General features: G+C 31.6%; 1 protein-coding gene and 1 long non-coding RNA gene across 4 annotated transcripts in view; one reads left to right on the top strand and one right to left on the bottom strand.

Annotated features, from left to right (window-relative positions):
• The window catches only part of LOC100744799 (zinc finger and BTB domain-containing protein 12-like), a 71,554-nt gene that overhangs the window by 2,294 nt on the left and 47,094 nt on the right, over nucleotides 1–22,166 (top strand). For 2 of the 3 annotated variants that reach the window (XM_033318821.1, XM_024364993.2), the window contains 5 exons: nucleotides 854–1,395; nucleotides 3,141–3,335; nucleotides 4,000–4,254; nucleotides 4,528–4,663; nucleotides 4,808–4,921. In XM_033318821.1, coding sequence (XP_033174712.1) covers nucleotides 1,207–1,395; nucleotides 3,141–3,335; nucleotides 4,000–4,254; nucleotides 4,528–4,663; nucleotides 4,808–4,921 — 889 coding nt within the window. In that variant the 5' untranslated portion in view covers nucleotides 854–1,206. Of the gene's footprint in view, nucleotides 1–789; nucleotides 1,396–3,140; nucleotides 3,336–3,999; nucleotides 4,255–4,527; nucleotides 4,664–4,807; nucleotides 4,922–7,328; nucleotides 8,261–22,166 lie in introns of those variants that run through there. The other variant, XM_003486556.4, reaches the window with a different exon arrangement.
• LOC117151235 lies at nucleotides 13,326–14,732 on the bottom strand. Its single transcript, XR_004461001.1, has 2 exons — nucleotides 14,536–14,732; nucleotides 13,326–14,460 (listed from the first exon to the last, which is right to left on the bottom strand). It is a non-coding gene; the product is annotated as an uncharacterized LOC117151235 (long non-coding RNA).

Genomic DNA, 22,166 nt, shown 5'->3' with positions numbered 1-22,166 from the left:
ACATATCTTTTAAAGTATTTAATAATTACATATTCATACAATTTAGGAATGTATTATAAAATTATGTAATGAAATGACTCATTTAAAAGATATGTCAGTATTAACAGATTAACAGTTTTATTTTCATTAAAAATGTTTTAACCGTATAAGCGCATGCAATTAGAAATATTATGTTTCGTAAATTTGAAATTCTTTGTTAAGTGTATATAATATGATCTATGAACTGATGTAAGATTTATATATATAATCAGAATTACAATAAAAAAAATTAAAAATAGTATTGACGTGAACACATTATTTTTAAAAATAGTACCAGATAGTACCATAAAATATTAAATTTAATATGAAAATTACTAGACGTTAATCTAATATCTTTAATGTAATTGAAAATCGTATAATATATTATGTTTTTTCTTAATTTTTCAGTTTTGTATTCTAATATTAAAGGCATTAGTACTAGTATTAAGTACTATAGATTTTTTGAAAGTTGTGATTTCATTACTTACAAATATACGTTGATATTACTGTATGAAAAGAAAAGAAAGAAATGACAAGATTATGGAAATCTCTAGGTATATTTCTAGTGACTTAATAAGATTAAATGTTTTTTGTAGGAAAAATGAAAATTTTGTTGATTAGTTGAAATATAGTGAGCAGTGACACTTTTTATATGTTTATCCAATCGAAATAGGTATAATATAAAAATGTAAAGGTATTTGTAAAAAGTACTATACATGAAATATGTATTTCATTTATCTCTTAATGTTGGTAAGCCGTCTATCGATTCTCCCCACGTACACACCTCCTCTTCAGTCATCGATTGCACTTTTTGCACCTGCCATTTTTTTTCCAGAGTAATGAGAGCCTCATCTCAAACCAGTAGCACGAGGGTGCAGTAAAACAGGCCTGACCTGCGAAACCACCCTCACCCTCTTCGTCTCAATGAATCTTTCATATTCAATATCTTTCGAAAATTTTTGAAGTGTCTCCTGCAAGAAAGAAAGACAGAGAAAGATACACTTGAGAAGTCAAAGTGTGGAACGAAGGAAGAATAACGCTGCCATCAGTAAGAAAGAAAAAGAGGAAAAAAGACAGAAGTAGAAGAAGGTGAAAGTAAGAGAGAGACGGACAGAGGGTGGGTGGTGGGGGGCTCTCGGTTTAAGAGAGAGGGAGAGAGAGGAGGTCGAAGGGAGTCGAGCGAGGAGAATGACGGATAGCCAGCAGCAGTTTTGCTTGCGTTGGAACAACTTTCAAGCTAATATCACCAGCCAATTCGAGGCCCTCAGGGATGACGAGGACTTCGTTGATGTCACCTTAGCCTGCGATGGTAGGCGTCTCCAGGCGCACAAGGTTGTCCTCTCCGCGTGCAGCCCTTACTTCAAGGAGTTGTTCAAGGTTAGAAAACCTTCCCCGCCTTGCTTCTCTCAGTGCTAGTTCCTCGATGTTCCCCCCTCCCTTCACCTTAACCCATCATTCTTACCTTCTTTGAGACTCATGCTTTGCTTTAGATATGGTCGAATCGAAATTAAAGTTCTTATTCATAATTCTCCTGTATATGTCGTGATACTATGTCGTAATGTTCCTATATATCTTCATATATAGTTTGCATGGGAATAGTTTTCCCTTGATGTTATTTATTTTTCAATATCTGATGATTAGTTAGATTGACTTCAGCATAGCTAATTTTATACAAATTCTACATAAATTGCTTAAATTCAGTGCATTATTTATATAATTACTAACAACAGTTATGATAAAAAAGTATAAAATAAAAATCTAGTTAGGAATACAGTTCTTTGGTAGTAAGCAATATATGATTTGAATTTTAGTACTTTTGATGTAAGAGCTAACATATTTATGATATTTATAGAATAAATTTTTTGTTATATTAAGCAAAAGATCGTCATCTAAAAAGTTCTTACATTACACAAAGTTTTAACATTATTTTAGCATTATTTACTTACAGTTTGAAGTTTATACTTTGCATTAAAATAAAAATAAAAAACTAAATTTTGTTTCATATCTTATATTTTCCTTTATAGTTTGCCATATGTTGAATTTATTTATGTAACTTTACTATATTAAATAAATTGTATAATACTTTATTTGGTTTTGTTTGGTTTAGTCATTAATTGGACAATTCTGTTGCTTTTAGACATTCAAGTATAAATTACTTTTTTATTTCTAAAACTTGGATCTATTAAAAGAAATAAATAATAACATTATCTTGGTATACAAGTGTTGATTCTAATACCTTGCATGAAATAAGGAGAAATTTGTTAATGATAATACAAATAGTAAATAAGTATATGAAAATTGAATGTAGATTATATTAAATGATTATAAAATATTGAAATTTTTGAAAGACATAATATTTAATTACAAAAATTTGTATATCACATAAGATTGAGATATAGAATAGCATTTTGTAATTTTCATATGAAGATATATACTTGTATAAGATCATGCTTTAACATAATGGTCTGGCTAAGCAAAATGTCTGAATTAAACATTAAGGTAGTATAAATACTAACAAAAACCAAGAATTATAGTTTTGATTAATTGTTCATTGTGTCTTATTCTTTGTATCGCTATGTTTTTTATCTCCATATTTTTTAATCAACATTAAATCTGTAAACGTATTAAAAATTGTTATTCATATATATGTCAAAACATTTTAAGTTAAAACTAACTGATGTTTTACTATAATTTGAATGATATAAGTTATGTAAAAGTTGTATCTTAAAAGAAATTAATTGAGAAATAATATATGATAACTATAATAATTCTAACAATAAGTAATGATATTTTATACATATTATATAGATAAATTTTTGAAATAAGATCTTCAGTTCCATAAAATGCTAGTACCAATTCTATTTAAAACTTAATGATCATTTTATTGAAAAAATTAGTACTATTTGCACTTTTAGTTTTTATAAATATTGCTTTCATCGTCAAATACTATAAATTGTTATGTAGTATTTGCTTAATAAATATATTTTCAATTTATATCTATAATTTTTTATTTGTATTGATTTACTTAATAATAGTTTTGTGATAGAATTAAATATAAAAATAAAAATAAAAAGTTATTTCTGCAAATATATATTAAATAAATATATGATGTGTATTTATAGACAAATCCATGCAAGCATCCGATAATATTTATGCGAGATGTGGAGTTTGAACACCTGCAGTCACTTTTGGAGTTCATGTATGCTGGGGAGGTTAACATATCTCAAGCAGAATTACCCACATTTTTAAGAACTGCTGAGTCTCTACAAATCCGTGGCCTCACTGACTCTCAAAATAATCAGCACAACAACGAAAAGGTATGTTCTAAAAATTTTTTGAATGTTATATGTTGTACACATTGTTCTTAATATAAGTAATTTGAGATTCTTAAACTAATATTAGTGGTAATTACTTTTATTAGCTCTTTCTCCAAAGGGTTTGAAAGACTCTGTATCCTTAAACCTTACAGTATCCTTAAACTACCTTATCAAATACTTTACTTTCTACAACCCTATTATCTAATCGCTTTATCGACTATACTACTTTTTACCGTTTAAGATTCTATAGACTTGGAGTATTTCCAGAACTTCCATTTCCCCTTATCTTCTATTTCATGCCAACTATGACTTTACTTATTTATTTTGCTTTCATAACTCTTTCTAATGTTAATGATAATTACTTAATACAATATTATATTAAAGAAGGTGATGTACTTTTTCGATACATTGATATTAAGTTTGCTTAAATAGTAAAATTATTTTACTTATTATGTAAAATTATATAAAATATATATAAAGTTCATAGAAATATTACTGTGCCAATAATTCACAAGAATATGTGAACAAAAAATTATTGTGCTACAATTATTATGATATTAAAATAATTACTTATTTCTTTTAAAATATATTGTATTATAATTCTTATATATTATATTATAATTCTTATAAAATATATTATTTAATTTAAATTTTTTATTTTTAGCATTTGAAGACAAACAACATACACGCATCAAATGGCCGTGGGCTGATCTCACCAAATTTGGAGGAGGACCGTAGCAAAACTCCACCAACTTCAAGTCCTCCACCATTAAAAAGGCTGTGCAAACGAAGTGATTCGCCTCAAATATCTAGTCCAGTACCAGCTCCGGCGGCCTGTGCAACTGGAACGCCACGCACACGGCCATTAATTGAGCCACAGGTTCAACTTGACTGTTATAAAGATCTCGATATTGTTGAGGTTAGTTTATTTTCTATTATAGTTTTATATTCATTATTCAAAGATATATTTTTTAATATACTTGTATAAGCATTCTTGTATAAGCATATAACAAATACAAATTTCAACAAATTTTGGAAATATGTGAAATAAAAATTCTAAATTTATCTTTCATAATTTTCTGATAATTTTTTTACTGCAATAAATAAATGTATATCATTAATGAAAGGCAATCAGTATTAGAATAAATCTCGGTTTTTAGGAAAAATAATCATAATAATTTTTGTGTTTTAGCCAAAAATAGAATTACCAGAATATGGAAGCGATGATGATTGTTCTCCAAAGCAGGAGGTCAACACACTGCCAAGTGGTTTTCTTAGCCTCGATGGTGGCATGGAAGTTTTGCCATCTTATCCACCTTCCTATCAAGGTAATTATACAGTGTGTGTATGCATTAATATATTAGTATTTAATTTATTTATAATAATTATTTAAAATTTGTATCATTTCTACAATTTCATAAAGATTATAAAATAAATTTTTTACCTTTCTACAATAATTTACATTTTTGTAGGTGGAGGAGCAGGAGGAGGAGGAGGAGGTGGAGGAGGGGGTGGTGGATCACTAGAAGGTGGGATGCCAGGACCATCTCATGCTGGTAATACGGAATTAAATCAAGAACAACAAGGTAAGTGATCGTCCGTCCCAACCCTAATTTTTTGGTAGTTGCGAGCACCATTACAAACAGCAACAACCTAGCCGATCATGTCGGACAGAATTTTTTGGATGCGAATATAAAGATGGAAGGAGAAGGAGAGCCTCGGTTTGAAATGGTAAGCTCGTGTAGCTCGGTAGCTCTTGCTAGGCGGTAGGAGAGAAAGGGAAAGAAAGGAAACAAAAGGAATGTGTGTATGGAAGAACGAAAGTGAGAAACAAACATTAAGAGAGACAGAATGTAAGGAAGATAGAGAGAAGAATGTGTAGATGAGTGTGGGAGAGGGAGAGAGAAAGGTAAAGAAGAGACATTTGACACTCGGAGGCGATTTTCTGATTTTATCCAGGGGAGTGCAGTTTGCGGCTGTTGTGTGAGAAAGTCAGCTGCGTGTACATATATACTCGAGCTCTCTACCTGTCTATATTATTTGCCAGAATTGGAGGTGATACTAAAAGATTATAATAAATTTTATGTATATTAATTATTACAAAAAGAGAACATTATACAGCTTGTGTTACTTTTGATTTTAGTTAAAAATTATAATTTATTTTTTATATTAAGTTTTTTAAATCAAAAGTTGTTTTAGTTTTACTTAAAATTGTAAATATAATTATAATAAGTTTAAGCAATGAGAACTGAGAAAATGAGGGAAGAAAAGAAGAATTTTAAATGGTTAAATGTAAAATCCCTCCGTCTGGTAAAATTGCCTGTCCGTTGCTTCTATGTTTTCCGTTATTGTCTTTCAGAAGCTACGCCAATTGGAAATATTGGATAATTTTAATTTATGATTTTTATTTCCTTAAAATCCTTTAAATTATAATACTTTAGAGTATATCAGCCAATAAAATATTAAATCAATTAAGATAAAACATTGATAAAATTTGAATTTATTTTAATTTACAGTCAGTGTTTATTATTTTACATTATAAGTTTTTAATATTTTATATTTCATCTAATTGGCGTCGTTTTTCTGTGTACTCATAAATATCCCATGGCAGAACACCCTAACTTGAAATATATAGCAAAACTGTTGCTTGATGCTAAATTTTGTTATAAGCTTTTTGGTTAAGGTCAGTGTTTAAGTACGGTGTTGTAATTAAAAAAAGATTAATATCTCTGGCTTCACTAATCAAATTATGTAGTAATATAATAAGGTTTATAATATAATAAGTGATTAATTCCCCAAAAAATTCGATTGCTATTAATTTTGAAATTTTCATATAAATTCTCAACGTATGATTCTATTTCTGTTACTTTTTATTTTAATTATAATACTTCTCGTTTAGATAAACTATTCAAATTTAAATGGTATTTACTTTTATTACTGCAAAGTTAAATTAAAATTATTTACAATGTAGAATGCAGAACAAGTAAAGAAAAAAAATATTATGCATATTATAATTGCAAAAATTATTTGTTTTTATTTATCGTTATTGTTTTAACAGTGATAGTAACAGCAACTATATACAATTATATATCAATAAGATTTATACGTGTTAAGCGAAAATTTGTAAACGTAAAAGGGTGTTATTGTCAAGAAACATTGTATAATAATCTTGGAGGATGCAGCGCGAGCTCTCACGCCTCATGTCCCAATAACACACGCTTACCATTTGTCTCCGATGTGTGCGCGTTAATAAACGCGCGATATCGTTGTACGCACGACAGGTAGTAATAGGATCAACCAATATATTTTTTCTTAATTTTTTATAAAACAAACAAGTTATCTTTTATTCACTAATAAATATATAAATGAAATATATGAAATCATACAATACATATACAAATCCAGGAAATATTATTTTGATTTATTACTTAATTTGTTATGCTTTTGATTATTTTAGGCTAAAGTTGTAAGGACTTTGAATTATTATCAATGAATAGAATATAAAATCAAATTACGAAATTATTTGACTCATTTACTTAAGGTTAGAGGTGGTAGTTTTCAATGTTGCAATTGAACGTTGAAATCTAACCACATTGATATTTTTACACTCAAAATAAAATGTTATATAATTGTAATTGATGGGTTAAGAAAATGGCACTTATTGAAGTGTTTTTATCTTTTTGGAGAGAAGATGTAATAATTTTGGTATAAACATTTATACAATTTGTGTAAAAGGAATTGTACAAAAAATAATATAATCGTAATACATAAAAATTGATATTTAGAACTCTAAGAATGATCCTATTGCTAAATTAGAAAGAGTATATAATAGTCGTGTGGCTAGGGTTTCTTAGCTGGTTGTTGCTGTCCGGTGGTGGCTGGCAAATCGGAGACCCCACCCATAAATCCATTCAATAAAACAAAACAAAAAAAATTAACTCCCTTCTCCGTGCTGCCTCTACCGGGTTAGAGCAAGTTGTGTGTGTGTTGCAGCTGACCTACGCAAACTGCACTCGCTGGACCCACGCCCCTGTCCTGTCTGCAACCGCATGTACAGTAACTTGTCGAACCTACGTCAGCACATGCGCCTGATCCACAACCCTCAGAGTGTCACATGCCCCCTCTGTAACAAGCCATTCAAGACCAAGCTCTACCTGAAACGCCACCTGGTCAGCTTCCATGAGCTCAGCGTGGCAGACAGGCATCGTCAAGAAGAAATCTACCAACAACAACAGCCTAAAGCGCAACAACAGACTGGAGCGCAAACTCATCTACAAATCCAGGCACAACAAACAGATAATGTTAAATCCTTTTCTACGCCCAGAGTTTCTATGGAAGAGGGCACAGCTACAGTAACTCTGGAAAACAAATCAAGAGTATTCCAAGATGGTGCTTATGAGGTCAATCAGACCAATGCCGAATCTAAGCACTTTCAGAGCAGCATGATGCAATTTGATGCTGCATACCACTAATGCGCCTTAGTTTCTTCGGCCCATTTGTGATAGCTTTTTGGTTGAGTAGGCTTAATGCCAGTAATTTCTGGCCACCATAAACTCCAGATGGAGATTAATATAGTCTTTTGAAGACAGATTAAGGTGCAGTGAAGAGATTAAGGGTGTGTGCTGTGATGGAGAGCATTAAGAATTTATAGAATTCTTAACATTGAATATTTTTATAAGATTACTTATCAATCACTCTATTCTTCATAGCAAGTGCTTAAATTTAGAATTTCTTATTTCCTATTTTTAATAGGTATAAATTAACCATATCTTGCTTTTATTTTTTTGTATAAAAATATAATTCGAATATTTTGTGTTTATTTATAATAAGTGATATAGTAGTAATGATTATTAAAAGTCTTTAGAGTATGATACGAGTATGAACGAATGGAATGAAATTTTAAATATTAATCAGCGAACAATGATATTTTTTACTTTTAACTTTTTTAGTTCTATTCTTTCTAATTTATTCTATTTTCATTATTTGTTTTATCATAAGCATCAAATTATTTTTTTTATTGTTTTCTTAATTATATTTTTCTAATATATAAAAGTAACAGATTATATAATGCATATGCAATATATTTTTCGAAGTATTGATAAATTTATTACATGTAAAAGAATATAAAGTTTTTACGTTTTGAATAATAATATTTATTAAGATATGAATATTATTTTTAAAACTAAGTGCATTAAGAATTCAGGGTCTCTTTATTATAGCTTAATAAAGAAATTATTTATTAGTGTATATATTAAAAGAAGATATAAGTTACTATTACAGCTTAATAAAAGCACAGAAGTATTGAAAAATATATAGAAATATTCGGAAGCAAAAATTGGCAACAGAGCTTGAATTCATATTCTCTTTGTAAACAGTATTCTTAATTTGTTCAGTGCAACAATATTCTTGTATGATTTTTTTTACAGCAAAAAGAATTTTTTCTTTTGCTACTAATACTAGTAAGATTCATTTTTTTTAGCTACAAATCATTCGCAACTGAAACTGCGAAATTCTGCTCTAAAGATTTTTAACGAAACGACTACTAAAATTAGCTTCTGAGCTATCCATCATACAGCACTTTGCTCCATAGAATAATCTTTTCACAGTGTCTTACAATAACTAATGAAACAATAGTCCTCCGAAGGACAATTCGCAAAAGGTGCCGTGCCTATTCGTCGTAAGGAAATGCGAGAATATTCCTTAAACAAAAGAAGAAACAAGAGAGAAATCACAAATAACCGCCGCAAGTGGAACAGCCATCCCACCTCGTACTGATTATTCCGCGAGCCAGGATAACTTGTTGTTTTATTTGATGCTATACAGTGTTATACAGACTACAGATATTTACAACGATATTATATTCTTACAGAGGATTATATTTACTTTATCGATTGCGTCACACGACTGGGTGACACGCACAGAAACTCCCAGGATGACGTACGAACATATTATAATATATTTTTCACCGCATAGCAGTTTAACGGTGCAATAGACAGCCAACCGATTTTACAGCTCAAGCAGATTTACAGAGGATTTATTATTGACAGTTATCGATGGGAAACCACCGTGATGCAGCAGATTGAATTTAATATATTATAAGAGGCCTGTGCCCGAGATGGCTTTTCTTGCTAATTTTTTTATACGCTCTAATGTGATATTACAGAGCTGAATTTATCACTTTTCTCCATAGTTTTAGCAAATTACGTACAATCCAACTTCTTTGGAATTTCTTTTAATTCTTTGAAATTACTTTTTAACATCACCATAAAACATTGCATTTCTGTATTTTACTTTCACCGCTGTCATGTTTACTACATTAACCAATTATTTTTAATGGTATTGATTTTTGAAATATTGGTTTCTCCATTAAGTGAATTTCTCGTAAACAGTATTATTATTTTTATTATTCTCATTTTGTCTTTGTTAAACAATGATATATTTGAAACTTTAACGTATTGATATTACAAATTAACTATATGCTTAGAAAACATATATTACTAATTTAGAAATAACGGAATAGTTTGTCCCAAGTGATTTATAGAGTATTATTTTATAAAATGTATTGGTTTATCGACCAGCAATTTATTATTTAATAACGTTAATCATATATTTTACAATCTTTAATCAATCTTTTAGACCAAGTTGAATCTTTTTCTTTTTTATTAATGCTTTATTATATGATAAAACTTTATAGCGATAACAATTTATAAATATTTTATTATCTTAGTAAATGCGTTTAGTAGATATCTAGTAGATATCTGGATTTTTGAAAATACTTCTATGCAAACTGATTATTAACACGTTAAGTTACTGCTTAACATAAGTGACATGTATAATTAATCAGCCTACCTACTTTATTAAGTGACACTAATTTTTAAATTTGTTTGTCGGTATCTTAAAGTATGTAGACATTATGATACATAGAAGGTGAAGTATTTTATATTTTATTTCGGCATTGCAGGATATTTAGTTTTCCTAGAACTTGTACAATATTCTGTATGTATTATTTGAAGAGAAAAGAGGAAAGATAAAGCCATCTCAGTCACCGCCGAACTCCATAGCCATAGTACCACACAGTACAACTCAGGATCTTTTATATTATATTTTACAGATGACAATAGTTCCGTGAGCGCGATGTTCTCGACAAATGTTTCACTATATACTTTACGTTAGAGTCTAAAATTTCCATCAATTTCATAGTTATTCAAATTATTATTACCTAAGTAGTAATTTTCAAAATTCTCGACCTTCTTTCTTTTCTATTAACCAGATCATCGTTTCAATTTTATTCTTTCCTTTTATTTCTTATTTCATTGATTTAAACATAGAAATATTTAATTATTGAATATAAATATCGAAATTTCAAGTATCGATTTTTTTCTTTTTTTTTTTTTTTAAATCTTCTTAGCTTCTTACATATTGTAATTATATGATTGAGTGTGTAATTATAAGATTGTTGGAAGTTTTACGGTAGACTCCGAGTTCGAGGAAAGTGGAAACGTTTCTCGAGTTGATCGCGCCATTCACACAGGCTCCTTACCTCACGATTTACAATCAAATCACAGATGCAGCTATATATTATTATAATAAGTATATTTACATACCGTTTTACAATAGTGCCGGGGTCGCAACGACTGCGACGAATCAAATTTTTTAAAAACGCCAGACTCATTAACCACGAAAGAGATAGGAAAACAAACTAATTCCGATATTTTCGTCTCGCACGTGGACGGTTTTCATTTCCTTATTGTTACGCACTTTTTCCGAAGGTTTTTCTATTCGTTTTTTAACGCGTGGAACAGAGAGCTTCGTGCCCAGCGCATAGTTTTTACTGACTCTAAGATTAGAATATAAATGTTGCATATCATGTTATTAAGATTGTTGTACAGACAGCCTGTTGCAAGCCTCGGTCTACGGTTCCTCCACTAACACTATACTACTTCGATTCTTCTTCAATATTTTATTCATTCGTTTCTCACATCTTCTTAACGATTATATATCTTTTGATCGTCATACGATCTAATCTCGCTTATTGACTTATTTTTTCTGTTAGATCATAGCTCGCTATGAATTCTCATTTATTTTCTTATGGCAATCATTCTTATAGTCTCAAAGGAGAAACTGTTTCAGTTTCAATTTCCAGAAAATAACTGAATGACTAAATATCGCTTAGATGTGAATTTTAGATACATTCCATTAATTGAATACCGTTTGTAGAAAACACTGTGAGTGTCAGAATGGAAAACGCTTGGAATTTTTTACTGAAAAATGTTCTACCTACCAATGAGAATGCTGTAGCGTGGAATTCAAGTGCAATGTCTTTCTAAATTGTTATTAATAATGCTCAAAGGTGACGTGACAACCTCATCTCTATGCAAAAACATATGAATGCTAATAAAGAGCAGATAATTGTTTCCTAGCTTTTGTTATGCCATCTGTCTTCATTCAATTGAATGGAACATTGAGTTTCCTAGAAGATACACTTCTCTTCTTCATGAATTTGCGTTATATCAATACTATAAGTTCTCTTCTCCTCCCGAGTATCTGTTGCTTGGCACTTGCAATGTTTTCCACGAGCACTCGTCGATTAGGTGATACAGTAAAGTCTCCATAAAAGCTGAGAATTGGCAAAAAGAAAAGAATAGAAGTAAAGAGCAACTCGACCTATTCGTAGCTGTATGGTGTTCATTTCAGCGAATGACAAGCAGAAAAATGTGTAGGATTTCAATAACTTTCAAGTAGAATTGTTACTTGTGAGCAGACTGCGGACTTATGCAAATTCATATTTGTTTGTTCCTACAATTAAAGAAACGGAACCTAATGAAACACTTATTTCAATCGCTAAATATTATGACACTATACTTTGGCTATCTCGCATGTTTTTCCATATCATACGCTTTCCAGTTCAACTGTAATTGCGTAAGAACCAGCAGTCTACTTATGAGATGCCTGGGTGAGAAACATCACTACCAGGTACATGACATGCTTCTCTTTCTAAACTTAGTTATTTCTCTCTACAGTTTGTCCTATTGGACATTCGGTAAATTCTTCCATATTCTTTATAAATTGTCACCTGGATGACTATTCCCGGTAGGAAAAAGAACATGTCATCTTGTATCATCTCATGAGATTAGCAGGTCAGTAGGATGCTTGTTTTTTCATCTTCGTTTAGTCTTGGCTTTGTAGGCCTGCAGGGCTAGTTGATTAGGACGCTGTGCGACTCTTTTCTCACGCTTCGTTCCATTCCTCTTAATTTCCTCTTGGATCGTTGGTAGCCTAATTGGCTGTTTCCTTAAACTTTCGCTGCTGATACACCGCGCTGCATTCTCAGCTATTCTCAGCGCGGCTGATTGCAATGATTCAAATTTAGCCACGTGCTTTATCACTGTTCTTGTCCACAGAGATGAGATAGCTGAGAGTAGAGCTATCGCTACTCGGATGCTTGCTATGTTTCACTCGAGTACCGCTACTCGTGTCACAGGCGTTCACAATGTTTCTATCTATGTGTTTTTGATAGACAGTCAAACGATCATTTTAAAGTAGACATTTTTAGTTCTGTACGGAAATGCCAACGAATCAACATTCTCGAGTAGTATGTTGTTAGGCTATACATTGACGATATTGTCAGCTGTTGGAACTACAGGTTGAGAGCTTGCAACTTGTATACGCAAGTACATTTTAGCAACCTTTGCCAATGTGTTTTCAACAGCTGGAAATATGTGGAATGTTGAAGCCAGCCAGCCTACCTGCTGAGAACTTTAACTTGTTGATATTTCGGTACAAAAATGAAGATATTTCATTTAGATATTCGATTGACTCAGAAATATAAATTCTTCGAAATATTGTAAACATCGGGTGACACGAGTAGAGTGTTCGAGCAGGTTGCGTCAGGTATTTTTCTGATTGCGAGTACCCGGGTACCTGATTGGTCGGATAGGACTCGAGAAAATTTTTATTTCATATTTTGAGACAGTCAGTTATCTCTTCTTCATCTTTTTTTTCATTTTGAGATAGTCAATGATTGCCTTTTCAAGTATAAGAGAAGCCGATATAATAGAAAAGTAATTTTCTTTATCTCGAGACAGAACCTCTCGAGATGGAAGTCAGTAATTGGCCTTTTCACGTAAAAGAGAAACTCCAACGCAACACAATGCGATTGGCGAGAAATTTAAAACGAAAAAGCTTCGTCTTGGCGCTAGTATCGTCTCGCTGAAACGAACACGAAACAGATCTTCAACGCTAGGTTTACTCACATTTCCTATATATTCCTATCTCTACGCGTCGATTTGACGTATGAACAAAATCATAAATTTTCTTGAAAAAAGAAGACAATATAATTATACGCTGTTGATTTATAAATGAAACGATGATATATAGGATTTATAATGTCCAACATTATATGTCATCATATATATTCCGCGCATCTTTTACACGTGTGCTGAATTTTGTACGTAAACCTTCTTTTATCAAACCTTTATCAAATCGAAGAATTTGCATCAATTCATCTCTTGGCATTGTGGTCGAGAAGAAAGCGACTGGCCATTTTCCGCGCCATAAATAAAGACCTTTCAGTATCTTTGCTGCCTGAACTTACAAAATTGCAATAAAAGCAACTGACTTAGCCATTGAAATTGTCCAATCACTTTTTAAGACACCATGTGTCTCTGCTTCGGTGCAACATTTTCTATATTGCAACATGTTTCTGTCGATGATCAAGTGGAACTGCTGACGCTATCTGTCGCTACCACTTAATGACAAAATCCACAATCAATTAGTTGCCAAACCAATAGACATATTCGGACGCATAGAGAAGGGCAGTTTGTGAGAATTTGAAGCGATAAGTTGAATTTGAACAGCTGCAACTGCAATTGGTTGCGCGATTTTTGCAATTACGCGACTCATATACCGAGTTTCGTTTCTTCTTCCGAGCTTATTGCTCTGTTCTGCCTAAGGTTTTCCAAGGCGAATACACAAGGTGAAACAGCATTTCATCCACTCGAGATTTGAGAAATTTTTTTTTTAGAAATTTGAGAAATTTTGTCGCAAGTATGGTCGCTGTATTCTTCGTGTTCACTTCCGGCGTTCACTTTCGTCAACAGCTGGCTCGTTTATCGTATTCATATTTCTAATTATATTGTTAAATTATTATTGATATTATTCAATTGTATTATTATCTTTCTAAACCAATTTACAAACTTACTTTACGATTATGTCAAATCGACGCGTATCCGTAGAGATAGGTACACCAGGTAGAGAAGCTTCGAGGAAAATGAATTTCCATGTATATTCGTATCGTCGAATGGATAGAAATCGGTAGAAACCGTACAAGAAGAACGTACACGGCTTGTGTAATTTTCCTCGTGAAATTCGAAATGCGTCAAAAGAACGCGCGTTCCGTGAAATTAGCGTCGAAGAGAAGTTGACGCGTCACGTTACTCGCGTCGATGGTTCAAAGGGGAATCCCGCCATTGGTGGGGATAAGCAAGCAGCAATTAAGCTGCAGCTACTTGCGAGCAACTATGGAGTCTTTACTGTTAGTCCAATTCAATTAATTGATATTTTTACTTCGTTTGTTAATAACATCGAGTGACACCTGTCTTGAGTTTTTCGATCTAAAACACATCTGCCAGAAACTTTCGATTCACTTTGTTGCAACGTATAATACGATGATTCGTTGAAAGCGTAAACTGTAAATATTTTTCCTACATTATTCGTATATACTTTTCTTTTCTTTAATTGAAATATTACATCGTACGATTCGATACCTTTCGATTCACTTTGTTGCAACGTATAATACGATGATTCGTTGAAAGCGTAAACTGTAAATATTTTCCCTACATTATCAGTTTCTTGCGTTCTTCTAAATTGAAATATCACATTGTACGATTCGATATGATAGATTTTGATGAAAATGTTAGTTCGAAAAGATCGATAATATTTCCATTGCAGAAATATTACACGGTCTTTGTTTTACGACAGAGGATCAGTTGTGGTAGCAATTTGATTATTTGTTTACAGAATAATCGATCGATTGGCTCCCTAGACCGAGATTCATGTTCATATACATATATCATACACACACATACAGCACATAGGCAGAATGAAACAGCGAGCCACAGAGATAGAATACATAGAACGAGTAAAGCAAAGAAACTGAGAATCGATGATTTGAGGCAAAAAAAAAAAAAAAAAAAGGAAACGAAACGAAGCAGACAATTACAGGGAAGTCATTTTTCTAACTCGCAATCTTTCGCTGGGCATTAAAAGTGATATTAACGATCAGCCGATTAGTTGATTGATTGATTAATTGATTAATTGAGACATTCCAATAGACAATGCAGTTTTTCCATTTTTCCCAAACAAAGAGAAAGAGAAACAAAAAAAACCGCCGAATAATCAACAAATTACTACGAAAAAAAATTAATGGCAAAACCGAAGAAATTACAGGAAAATTCGTTATCTGGGAAACGTCTAAGTCTGGAGAAAGCACCTTTTCGCACCATTCATTCCCCGTGTTTCTTTTTCAAACGGTTTATTTGATCGGTGGGCGATTTGAAAATTGGAAAGTTGAGATGCTTGTTCGAGTTCGAGGAGCGAACATGACAAATCCGAAGTGGAAAAAGAAAGAAAAAAGAAAAAAAAAGAAAAAGAAAAGAAAAGAAAGGAAAAAGAAAAAGATGGGGAAACGTCGGGCTAGAAATTAGAAATATTTTTGAAACTTGAAAGGGTCAAGGAATCTGGGATTTAGAAAGTTGGACAAATTTTCTATTACCGGCGAGGTAATAACTTAGAGCAAACTAATGAAATTGTCCTGATCCAGATAGGTTTAAGGTTGCAATCATTTCATTCGAAATTTTACTATGCAGGTTTCTATTCGAAAGCCGCGAACTTTCTAATTTTCGATTCAACTAGATTTCCTTTTATCAGTCGAAGAAACAAAAGAGTATAGTCAGAGATTCGACGAGTAGCTACGGATGTTAACATTCCCGTTTTTTCATTAATATCGATTCGTTTCGCTTATTATTTATTTTCCCCGTTATTTATTCCGAATATTGCTAACGATCATACGAAATGTTCGCAGGATGCATTGGGACGAGTTTTTCCCATTCAATTTTTAAGTTTCTCTTCGTTCTTGTCCTATCTGACTCCTTTTGTTTTCGAAGGAAAGTGCATTCGCTTAGTTGTTGTACATATTGTAAATTACAGCGATTCGTGTACTCGACAGCTAGTAATTAACCATAGTGTTAGGGCTTAGGGTTAACGAAAAGAGGAAGGAGGATTGGTTTCTCGTTCGGAACGCTATATAGTTTTTCTATTTGGAAAAGGATGGTAGTTAGCTTGTTTAATTATTCATAAGGATAAAATCTAGTCAAATTGAAGTTTTACGAAGAATTTACGAGGTTCGACAAAATTTCTCTGACGTGTCAAAAAAGGAAGTTACGTTGCTTGTCGAGTTAAGCTGCTTGCTGAAGCGTCAAGCGCTTGAAACTGAACTCTACGCTCAAACTAAAGTATACGATAACAGGGAAACTAATTAAATAAGGCAAGTTAAAACTGCTCTCTTTTTAAGAATTACAATTTCTCTTTGACCTTATGATATTTCGATAATTTTGCAAAATTCTGATCAGCTCATTTTGGCAGGTTGGTCAATGTAAACGCGTCGATGGCTTGCTGGAAAATTTGAAAGCTTCTCTTGAAATACTGCGAAGCTTAATGTAAAAAGGTAGCTGGCGAAAGTTAAATTTGCATCGAACGAAATACAGTGGAACCTGCGGTACTCGAATTAGCTGAGAGAGTTTTGATAACATCAAATATTATATTATCACACGAATGAATAATCCAATCACCTCGATGAAATTCAAAAAATTCTACTTAAAAAATAATAACGTTAATTGTTCGATTATTTTTCAATTGAGATCAATCAAACAAACGATGAATTCCATCAGGAAAAATGTTGTCTTTAGACGCGTTGTGTAGTCCAATTATATTCTGTTTATGCCTCAAATCGTCTAATTAAGATATCTTTCTCTAATGTCAAAAACGTTTCCAAATAAGAAGGCTTTTGTCGTCGTCAGTTTCACTGTAATCTTCTTTTTTTCAACACGAGGATTTGAAACGTTGATGATATGATTTATCCAAACTCCAAAACATCTTCATACGCTACATATTAGCGTCTCTTTGTTGCTGATTTATTAGTATTACTATACAACAGAGCATAGGTATTTATTTTTCAAGTCCATCGAAGTTTTTCTACTTCTCAAAACACGCACGTTTTTGCTTTTCATTATATCGATCATATTACAGACAATTTATATTATATTAATTGTATGTCTCTTAACGTTGTAAACGTTCGTGATTTTTGCAACATTTCCACACCTTTTTCCGACTTCTCTCAGCAGCTTTCTTTCCCCTTGAACGCTCAGTGCAATGCGTTTGCCCTCTGCCTAATTTGCTTACTACACACAAGATTTTCATTTTTTGTTATTATTTATTTTATTATTTAAACACATTATATATATACATGAAAGTGATATGAAATTGTTATATATATTATATATTATATATAATAAAAATACATATTATATAATATATGTAATATATATAATATATATTACATATATTATATAATATATATTATATAAATATAATATATATATAAATATAATATATGTAATATATATAATATATATTATATAAATATAATATATGTAATATATATAATATATATTACATATATTATATAATATATATTATATAAATATAATATATAATATATTATATATATTATATATATTACATATATTATATAATATATATGTCGGAGATGGAAGGACAGCGGGATTTCCCGTGCGGAATGTTGGGAAAAACCCCAATACTCTAGTCCAGACTTTTACTATAGCTGCACTTAAGTAATAAAAATAAGGAATAGTTTTAATGTTCCAATCTGACTTTATGACGATGGGTTCGGGCTCGAAATGACATAGCGGGTCACTGGATGTAGCCACGGTCACGGGAAGGACGTGTACCTGACAGAGGTACGAAATGATTATATGGCGCTCCTTAAAAACAAAGATTGACCCGAGAGATGGGGACAGAAGTATATAAGGGCAGTTTCTTTTGGATTAAGGGAGAGTTAGTTTGTTAGTTAGTCGTTGGACGAATTGCTGATTGAGTTATCGAGAAGTTAGCCGAATCGAGTATTACGTTGATACTTGTCCTCCCATGGACCGTGGATTCGTTATCGAACCTGAATTCGTTGTCACTATCATCCTATCGTCATTACTCATAGCCTCTTGTAGTGCCCACATTCGTACTGATAAATATTAGCTACATTCGCGACGGTAAAGTAAGTAAAGGTTCATAGAACGCCCCAAAATGCCAACCTGACTTTAACATATATATAACAATTTCATATCACTTTCCTGTATACTTATATATATACTTTCAAAAGTATTGTTCCAGTATACTCTACTATCAAAAGTATTGTTCCATGAACGATAGTTCTATCCTTCACTATTATACATCCTGTCTACAATTTCATATCACTTTCCTGTATATTTATATATATACTTTCAAAAGCATTGTTCCATGTATTGTTCCAGTATACCCTACTATTAAAAGTATTGTTCTATAAACAATACTTCTGACCTTCACTATTATACATCCTGTGTACAATTTCATATCACTTTCCTGCATACTTACATATATACTTTCAATAGTATTGTTCCATGTATTGTTCCAGTATACTCTACTACTCCAGTACTCTCTACTATACTTGTTCCAGTATACTACTCTATTGTTCTATAAACAATACTTCTGACCTTCACTATTATACATCCTGTCTACAATTTCATATCACTTTCCTGTATACTTATATATATACTTTCAGAAGTATTGTTCCATGTATTGTTCCAGTATACTCTACTGTCAAAAGTATTGTTCCATGAACAATAGTTCTATCCTTCACTATTATACATCCTGCCTACAATTTCATATCACTTTCCTGTATACTTATACATATACTTTCAGAAGTATTGTTCCATGTATCGTTCTATGAACAATACTTCTGACCTTCACTATTATACATCCTGCCTACAATTTCATATCACTTTCCTGTATACTTATATATATACTTTCAAAAGTATTGTTCCATGTATCGTTCTATAAACAATACTTCTGACCTTCACTATTATACATCCTGTCTACAATTTCGTATGACTTTCCTGTATACTTATATATATACTTTCAAAAGTATTGTTCCATGAATTGTTCAAGTATACTCTACTTTCAAAAGTATTAGTCCATGAACAATACTTCTGTCCTTCACTGTTATACATCCTGTCTACAATTTCATATCACTTTCCTGTATACTCATATATATATATAAATTCATGGAACAATACTTTTGAAAGTAGAGCATTCGAGTTGCTTTTGATTTTTTTTTCTTTTTTCATTTATATCATCCTCGAGTCTTTACGATTTGTTTGTACGTGAACATTCGACAAATTGGACTGACGATGTCGTTGGTTACTGAACACGCCGTAGGTAAATTATTGGACGGATATTTGCATAATTTTTGCATTTGGATAAAAATATTTGCATGGATGTTAGGGTGCTGCAGGTTCTACCGTGTGTTCGATAAGAAGCAACTGATTAAACGACGATAGTCGAGTGTGCTTGATCTTTAACCCTTTGCACTCAGAATTTCATTTCAATTTCGTTAGCATCTGCTAACGCTTTTAAGTGTTTTATTTACTTTAACTAAAAACTAAGACAATTTAAATAAATAAAGGAAGAAAGAAATTCACTTAAAAATTAGAAAATACAACAATAATGTGAACAAAACTGGTATTTAAGTGTATGATATATCTTGGAACAATTTCCAGGATGTAATCCTCCTTTTCTTTTGCACGTTTCACAAAAAAAAAGGTGGCACTGAAAGAATGTCGACTGACACTCGACAACGGAGCTGCTGATGTCGAGTCACACTCGACACAGGAGTGCAAAGGGTTGAGAATACAAATTTGTACATAGCGATTTTGAATAGCTTCACCTGACAATTCCGAGAACAGTCTGATGAGCTCTCGGATTAGTTAACTGATCGATACAAATGCTGATGGTTTGCTGGAAAATTTGGAAAATTTGGAAAATTTGAAAGACCAAATGGCCAAGCTTATTGTAAAAAGGCAGCAGGCTTATACTAGATTCGTTGAATGTATAACGCACGTTTATTATTATTTTCTTTTTTTGACACAAAGTGTAGAACCAAGGGGAAAGAGAAACTAAAGGTGAAACTAGGTGATATACTAAACGAACAGATAAATTTTCCAATACGAGAATGAGAATTACTGTATGAAGAATTTCGTAGGTAAGAGAAGTATAGTTCACTGAAATTGCGACCGTACAACTTACTAATTACGAATATTACGTATTAAAAATTAATCTTATATCTCTTCGTTCTTTCCTATCTCTTCTTCTTCTTCTTCTTTAAAATATGTACGTCTATCACTCTTGTATCTAACGTAAGGAATTTTCTACTCGATAGCGTACTCAAACGACCAGTATTTCACTATATTTTTTAATAGTGATTTTTATAACTGTAAAGGTGAGGTAGTCGATAGTGCAATCTTTCGAGCGTAAGTGTAGTTAGTGCATCAGTATTAAAGTGAAAGCATAGGGATATATGCAACTTTCGTGCAATTTTCTATAATTATGTGTTTTTTTTTCTTCTTTAATTTTTACGTGAAATTATCGATAATGTGATTTTTATAGCTACTTTTAATTAAACGTGTTACGCGAATTGTACGAAGACAATTAATAGATCGAATAATGCTGTGAGTCCTGTGTTTGTTAAACGTTCGATTGGAAATGTGATTTATTTTTTCTTTTTTTTTTCTTAGTCTTAATTACTCCTCTCGTTCCAATTAGTTTTTATATTTAGCGAAGTTAGGATGATAAATATGATCGAATTACGAAAATATAGATTGCATTTGCCGATTAGGTTCGCGATTTCCTAATGAGAGACAGAATACGAACATAGAGCATTGAAAATGACTATTATTAATTGCTACTATTGGAAATTAGGTTACTTTCTGTGAAAAGAATCTTCAATTAAATTAATCCAGAAGATTTGTAATTTAAATCACGATTTATATTTCTCGTCATTTGTTATAATGATTCACTTTAGTTATTAATTATGTGGAATGGGTAAAAACCCAATAAATATAATGGAGTAATTTTTTCGTGAAAGATGTGTAATTACATTTCGAGTTTTAATTTAAAATTCAGGTCTTTCAATTATGGGAAACATCTCCCTCTCTCCCTCCCTCTCTCTCTCTCTTTCTCTCTCTTTCTTGATTATACAATGGATTTCAATTACAAATACAATCTACTGAAATATTTTCATCTTAATGAAATTTCTAATTTCATTCTTTATCGTCGTAAATCGTACTTATAGTTTAGTACGATTTGAAGGAATATTATAATTAGCTTTAAATTAGACGTGTAAATATTTCTCTTGAATTATCAGTCTTGCTATGGTTTTCGTTTATTCAAATATATATTTCATTTGAATATAACTTCTAAAAAGAAAAAAAAAACAAGTTGATATGAACCATTTTAATATGAGATAAAGCACTATTAAATAAGATACCTATCTATTGATATTTATCTAAAAGTAAAGTAAAAATTACCTGGCTAATAGCCGAGCTGTATATTATTGCTTTATGCGTTGGATAAGAGGCCGGTTGCTAATTTCAGTGAAAATTAAGTCGCCGAACGAGAATCCAAAGTAATACAAATCACATGATGCAACGTTTTTTGCAAATCTAC

The sequence above is a fragment of the Bombus impatiens genome, unplaced genomic scaffold (genome assembly GCF_000188095.3).
Source record: "Bombus impatiens unplaced genomic scaffold, BIMP_2.2 scf_0121, whole genome shotgun sequence".
In the NCBI taxonomy this organism is placed as follows: domain Eukaryota; kingdom Metazoa; phylum Arthropoda; class Insecta; order Hymenoptera; family Apidae; genus Bombus; species Bombus impatiens.
The sequence above is the reverse complement of the archived record's forward strand: the minus strand, read 5'-3'. Positions and strand labels throughout refer to the sequence as shown.